The sequence below is a fragment of the Dreissena polymorpha genome, chromosome 2, assembly GCF_020536995.1.
Source record: "Dreissena polymorpha isolate Duluth1 chromosome 2, UMN_Dpol_1.0, whole genome shotgun sequence".
In the NCBI taxonomy this organism is placed as follows: Eukaryota; Metazoa; Mollusca; class Bivalvia; order Myida; family Dreissenidae; genus Dreissena; species Dreissena polymorpha.
The window spans coordinates 29,931,788-29,954,250 of NC_068356.1; the positions used below are offsets into that span (position 1 = coordinate 29,931,788).

Sequence of the window (22,463 nt, forward strand, 5' to 3'; positions counted from 1 at the left end):
CCGCTGCCTTAGCAATCACGTGCGGAATGTTCGAAAATTATACTGTCCCATTCGCGCATGCGCAGTACGCAGTTTTGCGTGTCCGTATAAACGACACGCTTACCTCAAAGGCAACTTTAATCCAATGCTAAAAACAATACAGTTACAACGATATACACTTCCAGTGTCTGTTCTTAAGGCGTTATGCATGACAAACACACAATCCGAAATACGTTTTGAATTCGTTCGATGCTTTAAACAAATATTTTACTGTTAAAAAAACCACCACGTCCATATTGTTGTCCCAAAATGTTTCGTCACCGAAATGACGTCACACAAGTACGTCATAAATTGCGTAATCAAGTGATGAAAATAAAATACGGAAAGCTGGTTCTGTAATATATTTTTAAAGAAATAATTGACGACTAAGAAAATTGATGGGATAAATTGATTACTAGGTCGGTGCCTAATAAAGCGAAGTTCACTTTGCTCTGCCCGTAAATCTGAACCACTCAACATATTAATGGTTGTTTATTGCTGAAATTAAATTCAATTATTAAATATTAAAATTGTTCATGGTTTATATAAATTGTTAATGTTTGAATAGTTTTTTCGGTATAATAAAATAAATATTACATGTCTGACAGGGTCACAGTAAATTTGTCAACTTTCGGAAAATTACTGTCAACCTTGGCTTCGCCTCGGTTGACAGTATTTCCTCAAGTTGACAAATTTACTGTCACCCATGTAATATTTAACCAGGTTTTCCGAAGGAAAAAACTGGTTATTAGATTGGCGAATGCGGGCGGGCTGGCTGGCGGGCTGGCTGGCTGGCGGGCTGGCGGAATAAGCTTGTCCGGGCCATAACTATGTCGTTCATTGTCAGATTTTAAAATCATTTGGCACATTTGTTCACCATCATTGGACGGTGTGTCGCGCGAAATAATTACGTCGATATCTCCAAGGTCAAGGTCACACTTTGAGTTCAAAGGTCAAAAATGGCCATAAATGAGCTTGTCCGAGCCATAACTATGTCGTTCATCGTCAGATTTTAAAATCATTTGGCACATTTGTTCACCATCATTGGACGGTGTGTCGCGCGAAATAATTACGTCGATATCTCCAAGGTCAAGGTCACACTTTGAGTTCAAAGGTCAAAAATGGCCATAAATGAGCTTGTCCTGGCCATAACTATGTCATTCATTGTGAGATTTTAAAATCATTTGGCACATTTGTTCACCATCATGGGACGGTGTGTCCCACGAAAGAATCACGTCAATATCTCCAATGTCAAGGTCGCCACGACTAAAAATAGATTTAAAAAAAACAAAAAAACTTACAAAGGGGGTTAATTTTTTTTGGTCATTTCAAAAGTTCAGTTTGAGTTTTCTCCCTTTATCAGATTTTTTTTTCACAATGAAAACCTGGTTTTGTGACAATTTTGTCCCTTGTTATATACTGCGCTCAGGATGGAGACTTACACTGATAGTGGTCTGTAGAAAGACCACTTTGTACCATAACAATGTAAGAATAGTATCGATTTTAACAAACTTAGTAGAGGACCCCATCACAATCCTGCACACCAAAAGCACGGGTGGTTAGCGTGTGGCTATGATATTAATTAGTGAAAACATCATTTTGAATGATAAATAATCATATTATAACGAAAAATTAACTTTTATGAAAACAAAATTTCACTATCAAATATATATATATAACAAGGTATGCAACTAAAAATCACCCGAAAACGGGGTGCATCGCTTTAAACAGTCATTACTTCCTCAATTTTGCAGCGATTTTCATGAACCCGGTCTTATTCAACGCAGAAATAATTGTTCTGTCTGGAAATGTATATACACATGTATCTTGTTATATTTCTACACTTGCTGGGTCAAATTTTAAGAAATAACACGATACACAATTCGCTTGACCCAGTTGACAATGATCAGGCAGTATTCATGAATGAAATCTCCAGTTGTAAAGACACACCTTCGCATTGGACCAATGAAGTCACTCGTGTGTTTAAAATGTCAGTTAGTTGAAATTGTATGTAAACAAAGGTTTCAAACGGCGCTGGACAGTTAGTTTTGATGCATAATGTAACCACAAGCACGGTAATAATGTTTTTTCATACGTTTTATTGATATATGGTATCGAGGTACATGAACTTTGCAAGGAAGATGCCCTTTACTCCGCCAAGCTTTCAGTCTTAAATACTACCTGATCAGTGTCAACAGGGTCATGCGAGTTATGTAGCGTGTTATTTCTTAAAAGTTGACCCAGCATTTGTAAAAATATTGCAAGACATATACATTTCCAGAAAGGCAATTCATTTCTGCGTTGAATAAGACTGAGATCGTGAAAATCACTGCACAATTGATGAAGATGTGGCTGTTCAAAGCGATGCACCCCGTTTTCGGGTGATTTGAGTTGCATACCTTGTTATATATATATAATAATATCATAGCCACACGCTAACCACCTGTGACCAAAAGTTAAACCCAGGACTGTTGCAGTTTCATAGTATAAGATTTTTTAATGTGATTTACTAGAAGTCTATATAAAGCACATGACCCAAAGGCGTGGTTAGTTCTGACCAAAGGCGCATGAAATGAAAAAAATTAGAAGAGAAAAACTGTGCTTTGTTTTCACCAAATATCAACCCCTGACCCTTGCGGTTTCAGAGTATGTAAATTTTATAAATATTTACTACCCGGTTATACAATCTTTATACATATTATGACTCCTGTGGCTTGGCAATATTTTTACCCCAGGGGCATAGTTTGAACAAATTTAGCACCGGACCACTATAACATGTTACATGCCAAATAACAAACCTCTGGGACCCATGGATTGTGTTGTTTTTATTTTAACTTTCAAGTTATAAGGTAAACAAGTAACACATAGGGAGGGGTAAATTTAGAGCAAATTTGGTAGAGGACAGTCGTGCAAATATCAAACCTCTGACCCCTGTGTTTTCAGAGATTTTTAGTTATTATTTTTTACAGTGATGAGTTTTCACAACGGGAAAATAATGAACCTCCAGGACGGGGCCAATTTTGACGGCATTATTTGAATTAACTTAGTAGAGGACCATGATACTGTTACACACAAAACATCCACCCGACCCTTGCAGTTTCATAGAAGTTTTAAAAAATAATCTAGTTTTAGCTATGGTGACCTACATATATATATATATATATATACATATGACTTGAACAACTTGAAAGAAAACATGCGGATCATACCTGTGAAGTTTCATTAAAATCTGCCCAGCATTCAGGAGAAATCAATAGAAAAATTATCGGACCAACGCATGCACGGGCAGACGGACAACAGAATGCTTCAAGCTCCCCATGAGAACTATAAGCTCATGTGAGCTAAAAAATATAAAAACAAATTTTCAGCGCAAAATGGTCCCTGAAATGTTCGTAAAAATCATGAACATTGACCATGTAGCTTACTTTTTAGAACAAATAAATATATTGTACCTTCCATTCTTTTTTTTACCATTTGTTCTAATCGGTGTGGTACTTTTTGATGATCCTTTGTCACAGATGCATGTATTTTACAAGATTTAAAAGACAACACAAATCCAAGTTGTAAAATTCAACAAATTGTTCTTTAATTAAATAATAAATGCACAATCCACAATGGGAGTTCCAGTATATACAAAGTAAAGATGCAGAAGATAAGGATGTCTAAATGAGCTGGCTGATAAAATAATACACAAAATATACAGTCAGACCAAGGCAAGTCATTAAACATTGCAGAGATTCATAACGTCAATTATACAGTCGTTAAGACAAATGTTTTTTACCATTTGACAATAAAATAATTGCCCAGCTTTTAAGTATGGATTCCAGTTTTCTTACTGATTCCATTAAGTCTACAATAATACTTCAAACAGTAACAAGGCCAGTAATTACAATTTTATAGTGCCCAATTATACTTATGTACAATAAGATATTAAAATAATAAATAAATGAATAAGACAACAGAAAAATATTTTCAAAAAAGTTAATAATGCTATCACAAAACGTCCAAACAACCTTAGAATACTTGGACACATCTCTCTAATGGATGTCCTCCAATTAAATACAAGTTTGCATGGATGGAGTGCATTTCAAGGTTATGATTTACTGCATCCGACAGATGCTGGTCGAGCAAAAATATACAAACTAAAACCATATAACATATACAAGGCAACCATTACTGCTACAGTAATACTTATGGCAAAGTGGCAGATGAGACCGGTGCTAGGTTTGGTTAACCTGAAAGCAGTCTTAAGGACTAGATATAGGTAGCACATTATTCCTCATTAGAGCTTTCTTACCAAAGGATAGGCTATACAAAATATGCCATTTAAAGTCTGAATAAAAAAGAAAATATCTAAAACGTATTTTCAGTTTCTACTACTGAAAAATCACACTCAAGAATTTATGAAAATAACGATGAACACTAATGCTAAAATGATGCTAGTAAAAATGACTTGATGATGGAATGATTGGATGGTTAATTACACATTTCAAATTGAGACCAGCCCACTGCACAAACAATATACAAGCTTGCATAAAGTCTAAACAAGAATGTTATTTGCACATAGATAATATAACGCTTGATAAAAATCACAACCAAAACACAATCATTTATATGAAATGTCATTTTACTGCCTACCAACACGCAACACATTCTGATACCACTTCAATGTAACAACAAAATCAAGCACTTTTCAAATTGTAATCAAAATTACGGGTATATTCCACACACTAGTCCTTTCATCGTCTCATGTTCATATTCAGTGGGTTCTGTAAGCCACCATTGATGTAGCCGTAGGTGTACACATTGTTGGACTGGGGAGGCTGAAAAGCCTGTTGCTGGAAATGCTGCTGTGGATTCATGTTCATGTGATTCATAGTGTTTATAGAGTTTATAGAGTTGATAGGGTTCATGTTCATCTGAAGGCTCATCTGCATTGGTAAATTTGGCTGGCGGAGCTGGTTGATGAAGCTTGGATTTGCAGTTATGTAGCTGGTGTTCAGCATAGGCTGTTGCATTCTATAGGGATCCATAATGTTATACCGTGGAAGCATGTTGGTATTGGGCTGAATAGCAACGTTTGGAGAAAAAGGAACGTTTGGTCCCATATTGATATTAGATCCAATATTGACATTAGTGTTTTTCTGTTTGGAAGAACTACTTGACTTTTGTCTACTAGACTGCTGATATTGCCTCTGCTGCTGGTACTGCTGTTGTTGTTGCTGCTGCTGCATTGTTTGTTGAACTGGGTTAGGAGTCTGCATAGCACGCATCATGGATGTTGGCGTCGACATGCTGCTGACAGAAGGGGGTGGTGTAAGCTGAGGTGGGGGCGTCATTTGCTGATTCTCTGGGATAATGTCCATAATACCATTGGTCATTTGCTGAAGTTTTGCAAGACTACAGCTATTATGTCGGTTATCAAAGCCAGTGGCATTTCCTTGCCGAACATTAGACGGACATGGTGTGTTGTTGTGTGAAAGACGTTGAGTTTGGTTTTGTTGCGGTGGCTGCTGTTGTAATAACACTTGCGAGAAATTATTAGGTGACATGAAATTCATTGCTGCCTGCGTGCTGGTCATAATTGGCATGTAGGCTCCACAAGAGTTGCCAATCAAAGCCGGGTTTACAGTGTCCATATAGGATGTGGCACAGTATGATATTTGCACTGGATTGTTTGTGAAATGGTTGTTAGTGAACAGTTGCTGCTGTGGATGTTGCTGTGCACAGTCTGCCAGCAATGATGTGATGGAGGCTCCCAGGGACTGCTGCTGCCTATGTTGCTGTAGAGATCCATCACCAGACGTGTTCTGAAGCTCCGTGCTGCTCATGGAGGTGGGAGATTCAAGTCCAGCCAGCTGACTCACATCAATCTCATTGCCATAGCGATTGCTTGACATATTTGAACTGTTCAGGTTATTCATCTGCTGGTTTGGAGAAAACATCTGATTGTTCATCTGGTTACATTGTGGACTTACATGATTTGGATGTGGGCTCAGAGTGTGATGTGGACTCATGGTGTGGTGAGGGCTTGGCAAGTGCGGACTGGGTCCTGGCTGATGTGGGCTGGGATGATGTGGACTCACGATGTTGTGTGGGCTCGGATGTGGGTGCCTGGGACTCGGCATCGGTGGCTCTGGCTGCTGTATCGGAGGTTCAACACTGGACACATTCACACTATGAGAGCTGCCTACGCTTGCAATACTGTCAATATGCATTGTCTCCTCTCGCTGCACTAGAGGCTCATTGGTTAGGTTATTTGCTGCAGCAGTTGTTTCCTCAGGCTGTTCCATACTACTGTTTATCTCTGCGGCTATAAGATTTTCTGTAGCTCTCAATGCCTCACTTGCAGACGTATCACTATCAAAGTCCTGCAAATTATCATCACTTGGTATGTCACCCATTGAATTATCATTGTCTATGTCATCACAATCATCTAATTCATGTTCCATATCTTCATTTGCCATTTGTTCAACAATACTACTGCTTGCTAAAGCGCTAGAGTCTGCTTCACTGAGCTCATTTATTTGTTTATCATCACCACCAAAACAATCTTGTGCATCCATTCCTACATCTGATCTCGGGCGATTTCTTGCAAGGTCAGAAGTTGTTTTTAAACAGGAATTATTGGCACCGGCTGTTGCACGGACTTTCGATTCCCCTTCCTCAAAAGCTCTATCAATGCTGTTTGGTCCATCAAAGCTATCAACACTGTGAGGGGTAGGCATTTGAGGAGTCAATGAAGGCACATCATCACTGATGGAATCTGACACAAAGTCCGAACAGGACTCTGGTAGCACTGGTGAAGGACTAGGGACACAAACTGGCACTTCTGGTGTCAATTTTTCTCGCACTCCTTCTGTGCTAGACGGACTTGAGGATTTTTTGGTACAAGCAGTACGTTCAAGTTTAATAGGTGATTTACGAACCTTTAATTCAGTACTGGTATGATTCTCAGAAGTAACTTTATTTCCACCCTTAGACTCAGTCTTAGCACTTGTTTTCAATGTACTCCTCCTATTATGAGATACTATATTATTTTTCACAGGTAGTCTTGTTTCATGTTCACTTTCGCTATCACTTGATGATGTATCACTAGACAAATTCAGTTCTCCATTGGGCAACTGTCTGTCTCTGTACTTGGAATGGTCTGTTCTCAAATCATTGTCCTCCTGATCATTGTCACTTGTTTGTTCATCCATGCTGGTCTCTACCTGTTTTTCATCTCGTTTCTTTGGTGGGCGGCCAGGGCGCCGACCGCTACCACTACCGCGACCTCTACCACGACCTCGGCCTGTCAGAACCTGAAAATTCCAATACAAGATACTGTCAAAAATGAAAATAAGCTTATATTGGTATTTTGAAGTTAAGCATAAACCTATTTGTCTAAGCTTGATTTCATTATAAGTCATTGGGCTTAAGAAATTATTCTAGAGTCCATTTCCTTATGACAAAAACATACTATTCGCATCATCAAACTGATACGGTACCAAAATCTACCAATTATTCCAGTTGCAAATTATCTTATATTTTATGCAGCTTGACAAGTGTATACTTGTCAGGTTTATTAACAAATTTAAATGAATCTGAAAAGATCTTTTTGGCTTGCATTATAGTAGATTTTTTTATATTATAGATTCTCGATTTAAATTCTGTAGTGATCAGAGAGATGTATAATTTCACGAGTGGATCATACAAGAGTGAAAATATTTAATAATTATTAACCATAACTATCAATAATTAATTTTTAATTAATGCTTTTCCACCGTCATAAAACATTTTAAAGACGTTAAACTGGGGTATTAGGGGAATAATAACCTCATAAAAAAGTTTTCACTGATTGAAGCAGAATAAAACATACTTAATCATTTGCTGATAAGAAATACCGCTTTAAACAAGCTATTGGAAATGTTATGGAAATTTATTTACCGACAACACCCCCACCCCTTAAATGTTCTACTTGAATTTACTTCGATCTCAAAAATCGTCCCTGATTTATACTGAGTATAAACGACCAATGGCAGATTCAAATAATTATCATTATAACAACTTACCATAGCGGCTGGGGAGTCATCAGCACGCTTCTTTCTGGGCACCCCCTTTGGCCAACCTCTTCCTCGAGGTTTTATCTGACTAGCAGGAGAAAACAGAGACTCGTTCATGGACGTTTCTGTCAATGATTTATTGTTCACATGTCGTGAGTCACGTTTTGGTTGATCCTCTTCATCACCAGAATCTGAGGCAAAAAAATACAATGCACATTTTTCAAAATGTTGTTTAATGCTTATATATAAAGGGGGAAAAATAACCATAAGATTAAACAACGAAATTGTAGAAAAGTTGAAAACCAAATTTACCCAAAGGCTAGTCCACACAACAGGGTTAAGTGCTGTTTAAGTAAGAACAGGAACTCTAGAAGTTTTATTAACATAGCTTTTCAGTTTTGCTAGGATGCAGATTTTAATGTTCAATTATTGTTGTAACCATAGCAACCACAACTTTGGTCTGCAAAAAATATGTAATACCATGCATATCCATCATATGGCTCTCTATTCAAGAAAGAGTTTCATGAACTTAGATTACATGCTTGTTGAGTTGCATATAGACATATAGACAGACAAAACTAAAATAGCATATGTATTCCCCAAACAGCCACCTAACGAAATTCACCACATGTTAGTACATTTTTAGTTGTTGCACGATCCATTTTTTGTTTTCACTTATTTTTCAAACAGAAGGCTAGCAACCACAATTTTTGTCTAATGAAAATACTAATATAATGTGCATATTCCCTCCATGACTCACTAACCTCAACTCAACAACTTGAATTAGTTGGATTTGCAGAGGGTTGGATGGATAAACATGGTGGATGTTCATCAACATAGTTGAAGTACTTTTTAAGTTAGCACAGGATGCAGATTTTAAAAACTGACGAACAAAAGTGAAATTACAAATTCCTCATAAGCCCCTTATCCACACACAGAGATTTATTAACAAAGCTTACACACTTAGATTTATTTACCTAACTTACACACCGAGATTCATTAACCAAGCTTACACACTGAGATTCATTAACCAAACTTACACACAGATTCATTAACCAAGCTAACACACTGAGATTCATTAACCTAACTTACACACTGATATTCATAAAGCAAACTTACACACTGATATTCATTAACCAAGCTTACACACTGAGATTCATTAACTAAGCTTACACACTGAGATTCATTAACCAAGCTTACACACCAAGATACATTAACCAAGCTAACCGGTATGTAACTTTTGAGTAATCACATAGATGTGTCGCTGAGAAAAAGTCTGAAGGGGGTGGGGGGGGGGCGGAATTTTTACCCCTGATTTCAGACACAGAAATGTAGATAACAGGCTATTAAAACACTTCTTTGAACTTAACAATAAGATTATTTAAAAAAAACAAGAGATGTGTTTGTCAGAAACACAATGCCCCCTACTGCACCGCTTTGAATCCATTACCAGGAGATACACATGCATGCCAAATATCAAGTTGCTATCTTCAATATTGCAAAAGTTATTACCAAGGTTAAAGTTTTGGGACAGAATGACAGACACATACAAAGACAGACAGACAGGCCAAAAACAATATACCCCCGATCATTCGACCCAGGGGCATACAAACTTAATATTCTTATTTTACTAACTACAGATGCAAACTTTAATAGTATGAACTGGAGTGAATTAAGTAATGTTCATCATGGGCCTGAAAGACCCAAAGTCGCTCACCTGAGATAAAAAGGTATTATTGGGACAAATAATCTGACCAAGTTTAATGAAGATAGGAAAACAAATGTGGCCTCTTGAGTGTTAACAAGGTTTTACTATAGCCATATAAGGAAAAATGCCCCGCCCCCTGGCAGCCATGTTTTTCAACCGACCGGCATCATTTTTGAACTCGTCCAAGATATTATCAGGATGAATCTTCTGACCAAGTTTCTTGAAGATCGGACAGTAAATGTGGCCTCTAGAGTGTTAACAAGATTTTACTATAGCCATATAAGGAAAAATGCCCGCCCCTTGACAGCCATGTTTTTTTCAAGCAAACATAACCATTTTCGAACTCATCCAAGATATCATAGAGACCAATCTTCTGACCATGCCATCCTTAAAAATTCTTTTGTTTGGCATAACCGACCAACCCACTAACGGCCCGACTGAATTTTTTTTTGTTACTTACAAAACGCATACCGGTATTTATTTGAATCGCCTATTTATTTTACATATGCATATGCGATTAATTAGACTTTAAATACAATTAAACTGCTCCTGTTTTTCTCCTATCCCTTTAATTAAAATACGCTGCCGTCGTTCAGGATAGTGTGGGAGTAAAAAAACTAATTAACTATCACCGTTAAATTCAATTCGGCAATCAGCAGAGATGTGTAATATTATCGCCATATAACTAATTATTTAATTATCACTCTTTAATTCAGTTCGGTAAATATTCTGTAGAAAGATAAAAAGTGGTCAGCTTAGAATTATTTATTGACGGGTATTGTCACGTTTTTGTTTCATTTGCTTATCTCTTTATACGACTTTCCGACCAGTCGCTTTTTTGGAGGCAGACGGCAATATTAAATTTGTATTCAAATTATACAACATCTGAGCATGAATGACCCAATATTATCTGATAGCTCTACCCGTTCTCACGTTTCATTCGACAGCGTCATGTCATGTGTAAGCGAGCTCAATGCTGATTGGCCAGCTACCATGTGCACTTAGGGCTGCAACGGGTACCCGAAATATCCGATGATATCGGATCCAACTTCATATTCGCGGGTACGGATCCACCCCTGAAAATTTCGGTACCGGATATTTATTTTCATAGTTGTATGTAATCTAGCGCTGTTTTCACAAGTTTTGTTTTTTATACAGACTTGTTCTGTTTAAAAGATAAATCATACGTGTACTATTGGATATTTATTGACAAGTGACAGTCAAATAGCAGATCATTCGAGATCCTTTATTGTCATTACACATTCCGTAATGAGCCCCGAGAGCAAAACTAATTCGAAATCATGGAGGAGCTACACATTACAAATGCAATTCATAAAGGCAATAAGTAAGTTTTCAATCCTTATTGTCTTTCTGAGTTGTATTAAAAACAACAGTAGTGGATCCAGTGCGGCTAGAATTTGATTCAGGTAAATTTTGCATAATTTGGCGACCTGTCAAATTGTGTTCCTGCATAATGTATTGTCTTGAAAGCATATTTCGTCATATACTAAGTTTAAATGCTATCTTGTGATGCAAGGAACCTCAGTGCCCAGTGAGAGAATCTTCTCCACAGCAGGAGACCCTGTCAGTGCTCATAGGGCTTGCCTTGACCCGAGCAATGTTGATACACATGTATGTTAATTGTTGTGAAAACAAACATCAAACTTATGAACAGTGAAGTGTATTTTAACGAGCATACTAATTAAGTGAATAAGCGTTAAGGTTTCGTTTTATTTGAACATCGCTACAATGTTAAAAGAGAAATGTGTTTGTTTTTTTTTTAAATAAATGTTTAATGTTTTTTAGTCAAATTACACTTCGTAAACAATGATTACTTTAATTTAGACAGAAAATTCTAATTTTCTCTTATCTGAGGGATCCCGATCCGAAAAACTGCAAGAAACCATATTTGGATTCGGATCCGAACAAATTTTTTGGATTCGTTGCAGCCCTATGTGCACTCCATTAACAATAAGGTCAAGCAATGTCTAATGAGGTACAGACCGGGTTTCATTAACTGTTGGAATTGCAAACACTTGCATTGAAACAAAGAGACAAATATAGAAAACCAGTCCGGGCTGCAACGAATCCAAAAAAATTGTTCAGATCCGAATCCAAATATGGTTTCTTGCAGTTTTTTGGATCGGGATCAACTACTGTTGTTTTTAATACAACTCAGAAAGACAATAAGGATTGAAAACTTACTTATTGCCTTTATGAATTGCATTTGTAATGTGTAGCTCCTCCATGATTTCGAATTAGTTTTGCTCTCGGGGCTCATTACGGAATGTGTAATGACAATAAAGGATCTCGAATGATCTGCTATTTGACTGTCACTTGTCAATAAATATCCAATAGTACACGTATGATTTATCTTTTAAACAGAACAAGTCTGTATAAAAAACAAAACTTGTGAAAACAGCGCTAGATTACATACAACTATGAAAATAAATATCCGGAACCGAAATTTTCAGGGGTGGATCCGTACCCGCGAATATGAAGTTGGATCCGATATCATCGGATATTTCGGGTACCCGTTGCAGCCCTAAGTGCACATGGTAGCTGGCCAATCAGCATTGAGCTCGCTTTCACATGACATTACGCTGTCGAATGAAACGTGAGAACGGGTAGAGCTATCGGATAATATTGGGTCATTCATGCTCAGATGTTGTATAATTTGAATACAAATTTAATATTGCCGTCTGCCTCCAAAATAGCGACTGGTCGGAAAGTCGTATAAAGAGATAAGCAAATGAAACAAAAACGTGACAATACCCGTCAATAAATATTTCTAAGCTGGCCACTTTTTATCTGTCTACCGAATATTTACCGAACTGAATTAAAGAGTGATAATTAAATAATTAGTTATATGGCGATAATATTACACATCTCTGCCGATTGCCGAATTGAATTTAACGGTGATGAGAAAAATTTCTAGAAAAATATAATTTGCGAATATGCTTAAATCTCGTTAAATTTCATTGAAAACATCCGCCATTTTAATCCGGAGTGTTTTTTAAACTATTTTTCTCTTTGTTTCCATGAACAATTTGAAGCGCATATGGTAGCTGGCCAATCAACATTGAGTTCGCTATCGGGTAATATTGGGTCATTCATGCGCAGATAATGGAATACACAATTGATATTGTCGTCTGCCTACAATATAATGGCCGATGGCAAAAGTCGTATAAAAAATAAGCAAATGAAAAGAAGCTTAACACTCAATAAATTATTTTTAAGCTGATCGCTTTACAAATTTCTACTGACTATCAATCTGAATTAAAGGATGATAATTAAATAATTAGTTACATGTTGAAGATGTTGCAGCGTTCTGTTCTTGATTGAAATTAAAATGTTATAATTACTTTGTTGTTTTTTGTTCACAAACTATGCTATAGTAAAGTAATATGTCAACCAAATAGTATATTAATTACGTATTTGCTAGGTTACTTGTTTTCATTTTCTGTAGTCAAACGATATGCACATTTTATTTCATGTGCAAAATGCGTACCATTTTTCGGACTGTCGTTTACTGATAAAGTATTTTTCGTCGATTATATTATATTTTCAAAGTTCTTTATAGAATGGTGCAGAAAAATCTTTACCAATTTCCTTTCATGAGGCAGAAGACTTGGAGCTTTATTTGATAATTACCTTTCAGTTTGGTATATGTCGGAGTTCAATGTCAGAAAAAAAAAAATACAAAAAAATTTAAAATCCCTACCTACCTACCCACCCAAATTTACCTGGGTCGGGTTATGCCAAACAAACAATTTTTTAAGGATGGCCCCAAATTTCATGAAGATTGGACAATAAATATGGCCTCTAGAGTGTTAACAAGGTTTTACTAAAGCCATATATAGCCATAAAAGGAAAAATGCCCCGCCCCAGGTGGCCATGTTTTTAAAGCAACCAAAACCATTTTCTAACTCATCCAAGATATCATTGGGACAAATTTTCTTACCAAGTTTCATGATAATCGGAAAACAAATGTGACCTCTAAAGTGTTAACAAGGTTTTAATATAGCCATGTAAGGAAAAATGCCCGGCCCCGTGGCGGCCATGTTTTTCAACCCACCGGCATCATTTTTGAACTCGTCCAAGATATAATTGGGATGAATCTTCTGACCAAGTTTCATCAAGATCAGACAATAAACGTGGCCTCTAGAGTGTTAACAGGATTTTACTATAGCCATATAAGGAAAAATGCCCCGCCCCTTGGCAGCCATGTTTTTCAAGCAAATGTAACAATTTTCGAACTCATCCCAGATATCGATAAGACGAATCATCTGACCAAGTTTTTATGAAGATTGGAAATAAATGTGGCCTCTAAGAGTGTTAACAAGGTTTTACAAAAGCCATATATAGCCTTTTAAGGAAAAATGCCCTGCCCCCTGGTGGCCATGTCACAATTTCATTGGGACAAATCTTCTGACCAAGTTTCATGAAGATTGGAAAATAAATGTAACCTCTAGAGTGTTAACAGGATTTTACTATAGCCATATAAGGAAAATGCCCCGCCCCTTGGCAGCCATGTTTTTCAAGCAAATGTAACCATTTTCAAACTCATCCAAGATATCAATAAGACAAATCTTCTGACCAAATTTCATGAAGATTGGATAATAAATGTGGCCTCTAGAGTGTTAACAAGGTTTTACAAAAGCCATATATAGCCATATAAGGAAAAATGCCCCACCCCTTGGCAGCCATGTTTTTCAAGCAAAGGTTACCATTTTCAAACTCATCCAAGATATCATTGGGACAAATCTTCTGACCAAGTTTCATAAAGATTGGACAATAAATGTGGCCTCTAGAGTGTTAACAAGATTTTACTATAGCCATATAAGGACAAATGCCCCGCCCCTTGGCAGCCATGTTTTTAACCAACCGGCATCATTTTCGAACTCGTCCAAGATATTATTGGGATGAATCTTCTGGCCAAGATTCATGAAGATCAGACAATAAATGTGGCCTCTAGAGTGTTAACAAGATTTTACTGTAGCCATATATAGCCATATAAGGAAAAATGAACCTCCACTTGGCAGCCATGTTTTTCAAGCAAACGTAACCATTTTGGAACTCATCCAAGATATCATCATTGAGATCAATCTTCTGACCAAATTTCATAAAGATTGGACAATAACTGTGGCCTCTAGAGTGTTTACAAGGCAAGTGTTGACGGCACACAACGGACGACTGACGACGGACAAAAGGCGATCACAAAAGCTCACCATGAGCACGTTGTTCTCACGTGAGCTAAAAATTGTCAGCATTTTTACAGTGTTTAATTAATAACATGTTACAATGGGATCCATAGATCATACTTTTTCACATGGATGTGACACAGATTCACATGTTTTTTTCACAACAATAAAGGAAACATGAGAATTACAAATGGGGCATGGAAATATTGTGTGTACCTTCATCTTCAGCATCTGAATCGTACTTTGTTCTTTTTCTGTCATCTGCATGAATGAAATGATTAGCAAGCTTACGCTTCTGTCCACGCTTTTTGCGTATCTGTAAAGAAGTAAAGAATATACTTCATTATTAATTTTCAAATAATCTGCACTCAACACGCAACATCAATTGTAAGCATACCATTATCAAGTAGCGCACACATTTCTTCGTATTTCAAGGCAAATTAAGCTACGTATAAACCCTTACAATATATTGCTTCTTTACTAATTCTCAACACTTGTAGAAAACCTTAACTCAAAAAATTGATTTACCACTTCAGAAATCATACAAGGTACGTCTAGCATATCACAATAACAGTTCACTTGATATTTCACAAATAATTACAGAAGTGAAACACCCCCTATCTCAGGCCTCGACACTAACAGTGTCCCGGGAACCCGAGACCCCCAAATTTTGGTGAGGGACACCAGGTTTTCCCAGGATTTTGCTCTAATTTTAATATTCAGGGTTCCCTGTGGACATCAATCTGTAGAAGTTAGTGTCAAGCCCTGCCCTATCTGACAATGGCTAGTTTACCTGAGCCTTGCCAGTGAGGGGCGAAGGTGGAGTCTTGACTGGTGTACTGTCCTTGACCCCAACAGCATCCTTCATGGGGCTGAGGTAGGAGTCATCCAGGTCACTCTTGATGGGACTGCTGCCAAACTCATGGGACATGCTGCTCACCAGTTTCGACATCTTGCGCAGCTAGAGTGGCACACAGAAGCACAGATGTTTTTAATGTAATATTTGGTGTTTTTCTTAATTTCAACTGATTTACATGAATAACAAAAATGACTTTGTCACAATTCCAAAATTAAGGCAAAAACTCTAAAATTATCAAACACTGTATTTTACTCCCTTGACACAGGGGATGTTGTGAAACAACAGAAATCAAAACTAGGCTATTTGGATCATATATATATATATATAGTACCTTGAGAACTTATCACAAAGAAAATCCAAATAATATGAAGGAACAATATGTGCTAAAAGACACTTGACTTATACAGCAACATAAATAACCAACTATTTCTTTAATAATGAAAATTACACAATTATATTAAAAAAAAAAATATTTCAGAGTATCAGTAAAATCATCTGTCAATTTATATCGTACACACAAACACATACAAAGATGCAGCATCATGCATAAAACGTAATGAGCACTTACATCATTACTGACCTCTTTCTCAGTGTTCTTCTCTTCCTCCAGTAGACATTGACTTGAGATCAGGGGCGTCCACTTCAGAGCATCATCATTGAGATCTTGACGCTGGGAATTCCGTAGCTTGTCCATGTGGTTATCTACCAGGGGTCGATTCACCATTACCACCACCCTAGAATAACACCAATTAACTTTAATTAACTTCTAAATTACTTAAAAACAGCAACAACAGGCTGTTGCATTTAACAATGACATGAAAGTTTAGCTACAAAGTATGCGCCCCATGCTGCTTGACCATATCGACGATGTATTTAGCAATTTAATTTACTTTATTTATCACAATCAATATTATTTGCAATCATTTCAATACATACACTTTTCTTATTGAAATGTTATCATTTTTAGTTTATTTAACAGCAGTGTCATGGCTCCTGTTTGTGTTGATGTTGTAACCTATATCCAGTAAACATATAAAATCCCATACACATTTACTTTACTCAACTGTTAGTAGCTCATGGTGTATGGGATATACACCCTAAGTAGTTTCATTCCGCCTCTTGTGATATGAAATTACTGGCATACACCATCAGTTACTTACAGTGTAACAATTATATCTCACTGACTATCTTTTCCTTGTTGTGTCAAATATAACATCCTATTTTGTTCCTTAACTAAAATGTATTACCGAACCAGCTTTCCGTACTTGTATTTTCAATCAAATGACTATGCAATTTGAGACGCATCTCCTGTGACGTAATTTCTATGACCAAACATACCAGTTTCAGCTCGACTCTCTGGATGTTAAGGAAAACAATTCAGACGTGGCTGTTTATTTAAAAGTAAAATATTTAGACAATAGCACACGGCAGAGCTGTTATACAAACTAGAATTGCAAGAACTACACATATTCATCTCAAAACTTTGGATTGTAGAAGACCAAACCTACTTGTCGTTTTGGCATTTGATCATGTTCAGAAGGTGCAACGTCTGAGTGATGTCCTGGGGGCACATTCCTGTTTGTCTGCTGATTCCTGTGAAAAACAGCTTGTCATGAATACCAATTTATTAATTATAACTACTTATTGCAGTACTGTTTACAATACTGCATAGAGTGTGGAACAAAATGCTAGATAGTATAAAAATGCAACATTCTGTAACTTAAGAAATGAATAAATATTAACATATGATAATATTAGTGAATAGAATTAAAAGAAGACTAAAAACTTTAATTTAAAAAAAACTAGAGCTTTCTCACAGACGTGACGAATACCCCCACATGCCGCATTGACACAGAATATTTTGCATGTTGTCTTCACAAAAAACAGCCGACAACATGCTCAATGTTTAAAATGCACTAAGTGACCCAAATGACCTAGTTTTTGACCCAGCATGGCCCATGTTCGAACTTTATCTACACATCATCTAGAAACAACTTCTGACCAAGTATGGTGAAGATTGGATGAAAACTACTTGAATTAGAGAGCGGACACCATGCTGAATGTTAAAAAACGCACTAAGTGACCCCGTGACCTAGTTTTTGGCTCAGCATGGCCCATATTCAAACTTGGCGTAGAGATCATAAAACTTCTGACCAAGATTGGTAAAGATATTGGATGAAAACTACTTGAATTAGAGAGCAGACAACATGCTGAATGTTTAAAACGCACTAAATGACCCAATGACCTAGTTTTTGATCCGACATAACCCATATTCAAACTGGATCTAGACATCATCTAGATACAACTTCTGACCAAGTTTGGTGAAGATCGGATGAAAACTACTTGAACAAGAGGGCCATCAGGCCCTAAGGCACTCACCTGAAAGACAAAGGAACTAGACTATTCTGAAAAAAATGCAAGCTGATTCATGAAGATTTTTTTGGACCAAAACAGTGACTTTTAACATGTTTTTTTTATATTTGACCTTGTGGCCTAGTTTTTGAGCTCATATGACCCAGCTTCAATCTCTGGCAAAATTTCATTGGGACAAATGTTCTGACCAAGTTTCATGAAGATTGGCCAATAAATGTGGCTAATATAGTGTCAACAAGTTTTCACTAAAGCCATATAAGGACAACTGCCCCCCCCCCCCCCCTGGCGGCCATGTTTTTCAACAAACCATAACCATTTTCAAACTCACTCAAGCTATTGTTAGAACAAATGTTCTGATCAAGTTTCATAAAGATTGGATAATAAATGTGACTTCTAGAGTGTTAACAAGGTTTTGTAGTAAATAGCCATTTAAGGAAAAATGCCACGCCCCCTTGCGGCCATGTTTTTTAACTGATCTCAACCATTTTTGAACTTAGCCCAGATATTATTAGTTCAAATATTCTGACCAAGTTTCATGAGCATTGGACCACAAATGTGACTTCTAGAGTGTTAACAAGGTTTTACCATACAGTAAAGCCATATAAGGAAAACTGCCCCGCCCCATGGCGGCCATGTTTTTCATTCAACTGGAACCATTTTCAAACTCATCCAAGATATTATTGGGACACATGTTTTGACCAAGTTTCATGAAGATTGGACTAAAAATGTGACTTCTAGAGTGTTAACAAGGTTTTACTATAGCCATATAAGGAAAACTGCCATGCCCCCTGGCGGCCATGTTTTTCAACCAACCGGAACCATTTTCGAACTCGTCCAAGATATTATTGGCACACATGTTCTGACTAAGTTTCATGAAGATTGGATTAAAAATGTGACTTCTAGAGTGTTAAAAAGGTTTTACTGTAGCCATATAAGGAAAACTGCCACGCCCCCTGGCGGCCATGTTTTTAAACCAACCAGTACCATTTTCGAACTCGTCCAAGATATTATTGGGACACATGTTCTGACAAAGTTTCATGAAGATTGGACAATAAATGTGACTTCTAGAGTGTAAACAAGGTTTTACTATAGCCATATAAGGAAAACTGCCACGCCCCCTGGCGGCCATGTTTTTCAATCAACCGGAACCATTTTCGAACTCGTCCAAGATATTATTGGGACACATGTTCTGAGTAAGTTTCATGAAGATTGGACAATAAATGTGGCCTCTAGAGTGTTTACAAGGTAAATGTTGACGGCGCATGACGCACGACGGACAAAAGGCGATCACAATAGCTCACCATGAGCATGTTGTGCTCAGGTGAGCTAATAAGAGAGGGGACACCATGCTTAATGTTTAAAACGCACTAAGTGACCCCGTGACCTAGTTTTTGACCTGCCATGACCCATGTTCAAACTTGGCCTAGACATCATCTAGATACAACATCTGACCAAGTTTGGTGAAGATCGGATGAAAACAACTTGAATTAGAGAGCGACAGCCAATTAATACGGACCGACAGACAAGCTCACTCCTATATACCCCCCTAAACATGGTTTGTGGGGGGTATAAAAATTCAAATAAAAGACCAAACATGTATCTGACCGATTTAAGAAAATAAAAGCGAAATAATCAAAGACCTTTAATGGTGATGGTTGACTCTGATGGGCAGTTTGCAATGTACTCCAGGATAACGCTGCGCCAGTAGGCCTGGTAACTGACCCTACCAAGGTCAGACAGGGGCTTCTCTGGAGACCCAGACTGACCCTCCCGCCGAGATAATAAATAACCTATGGGAAAATGGTATATTAGCAAATTACTTTTGAAAATGTATGGTTATAAAAAAAAAACTCATTTTGAAAATAGCTTATTTGTTTAAATATCATTTGATTCATTTATAACTATAGATTAATTTAAAGAAAATAAGAAATACATGTTTAAATGTAGAATTTCATAATAATTATCCTTAACAAAAAGTTATGTTCACTCCATATATTTTTAAAAAGCACTTACTAAAATCTATAAGGAAGCGACCATATCCTTTTCGCTGACACTGAGGCATAGTCATGATACAGGAGACGTTATATTTCTGTTGGCAATGTTTCTCCTATAAACAGAAATATGAGAAACAACTTAAAATAACAATTTTTTAATTACAAATATTCTCCAATGCTCCTACATATAAAAATAAAGATAATTTGCATAATACAGTTGTACAGTTTTACTGCTTTATGCATTTTTAAATTTCAATGTGATGATCATGCTATAGCTTATACATTCTTTAAATAGGCCCCAACTGGCATTTGCTTCATCAGACTTTTGACACCTTGCTGTGGATTTCTAACACCTTGCAGAGTAATGGTTAGGGTTAATAACCCACCAATTTTATTTCCTCCAGCTTTACAATTGGCATTACCAATTTGAGTATTTAAAAGGTGATATTCTTAATTTAATGTCAACATATTTTTACAAGGTAATTTAATTGTTTAAAATAAATTAATAAGCACATTTGTATTTGTGTGCATGTTTACACAATACTTCTGTTATAATTTACTATATAACTTTTAAGAGATGGGTGATGTTCAGATAACATAATTAATTTTATTTCAATTTGCAGAATGATACATGTACAATATTGCTAAAACTTTAAATAAAATCACTTGTCATTGTGGCTACAGGGCATTTTTTGTTTTACGCAGGGGCCTTATAAATTACAAAGTAATCATTGTACTCTATATAAGCTGTTAAAACAATAGATACATGTAAATTGTGACACTTTAAAGCTAAATTTATTGGTTGATACAACCAAAAACACATGTATTTAATTTGTCCAAAATTTGTTGTTTTCAATATGTACGTGTTTCCCAAAATGAAGAATTTCACTTAAACACAATAACATCTAAGGGTCTTTCTATACCAAGCACAACACTGAACAATAGATGTGTTTGTCAGAAACACCATGTCCCCTAAAAGTTCAATATACAGTCAATCTTGTATTAAGAGACCACTCAAGGGAATAATTAAAAGTGGTCTCTTAATAAAATGGTCTTTAAATAAAAAAGGCCATTCTGGAAGAATGCTTACCCTCAATTTTAATCTATATGAAGGATAATCTCTTTTGTCAACAATGATTTTAACTTTTATAATAAAATGAATATAAACACAATACATACACAATATTTAACTTATAATATGTTTTATTTTTTCACTTATTATAAATTATCATTTATTATAAATGAATTGTGTGTACATATTTATTTGCAAAACCACCATAGACAAGGAAATATTTTTCGCTTTTTTTTCACCCAACACATTATTTTCCATGTCTTCAAGCACCTCGGCTTTACGCTTAAGAATGTTCTGAATTTGAGTTTTACCTACTCCAAACTCATCTGCGATTTTACGTGCACTTTTACTCTTTGACAATTCCAAAACCCGAATTTTCTCGTTCAACGTAAACACTTTTTGTTTTGACATTTTAATTTCTGCATATACGCTTAAGGAAATCTGACTCGATTTTGATACATAATGAGCTGAAAAAATTAAAACACGTCAATTGAAAACAAACAAACAGACCTGATTGGAAAATTAATTAAGTAAATACAGTGATTTTTTTTGCTTTAATTTGTTACAGCCTGTGCCTTTTGAATTGGGAAAAATTTGCGCGATAAACCGTGAAATTGGGAAAAATAGCGCGATAAACCATGAAATTGGGAAAAATTAAGCATTATAAATAGGATTATAAGTAACAGAAGTGATATTGTTTTTAAGTGCATGTTCAGGGAGTTTTCTAGAAAAGGAGTCTGGTCAAATTGGGATTTTTTTTAATCAATAAAAGTGGCAAGTTTGGGAATGATTTATGGACAAAAATGACTAAATTCAAGTTATATATTTTGTAAGATGTTTAGAAAATAAAGTTGAGACCTAGATTTATGAAATCATAATTAAGTTATATGAGACTTCTTTCTAAAAAGAAAAAAAAAAAAAATTTTTTTTTTTTTTTTTTTGGAAGTTGGTCTTTTTTTGGGAAATTTTGATCAGATTTTTGGGAAAAAACGTGTTTTTCTGCGATTGGGAAGCAGCCGAAAATCGGCTGTAAATTTGAGCAAAAAAAATCACTGAAATAACAATGTGATTGGCTAACAAATATCTACTAATTAGCATAATTACAAATTGGCAATGTACGGATATCGACAGATGTTGCCGATTAGTAGTTTATTTTCCGCACTTCTCAGGAAATGTTTGTCGCGTACAGT

The 22,463-nt window shown here is 36.3% G+C and overlaps 1 protein-coding gene across 5 annotated transcripts in view; it reads right to left on the bottom strand.

Moving 5' to 3' along the window:
- Positions 1-3,575: 3,575 nt before the first annotated feature.
- The window catches only part of LOC127866384 (histone acetyltransferase KAT6A-like), a 58,540-nt gene continuing 39,652 nt past the window's right edge, over positions 3,576-22,463 (bottom strand). For 4 of the 5 annotated variants that reach the window (XM_052406868.1, XM_052406866.1, XM_052406869.1 and 1 more), the window contains 8 exons: positions 20,221-20,314; positions 19,848-19,997; positions 17,343-17,427; positions 16,403-16,568; positions 15,769-15,936; positions 15,192-15,291; positions 8,073-8,254; positions 3,576-7,322 (listed from right to left, as the gene is read on the bottom strand). In XM_052406868.1, coding sequence (XP_052262828.1) covers positions 4,758-7,322; positions 8,073-8,254; positions 15,192-15,291; positions 15,769-15,936; positions 16,403-16,568; positions 17,343-17,427; positions 19,848-19,997; positions 20,221-20,314 — 3,510 coding nt within the window. In that variant the 3' untranslated portion in view covers positions 3,576-4,757. The remainder of the gene's footprint in view (positions 7,323-8,072; positions 8,255-15,191; positions 15,292-15,768; positions 15,937-16,402; positions 16,569-17,342; positions 17,428-19,847; positions 19,998-20,220; positions 20,315-22,463) is intronic. The other variant, XM_052406867.1, reaches the window with a different exon arrangement.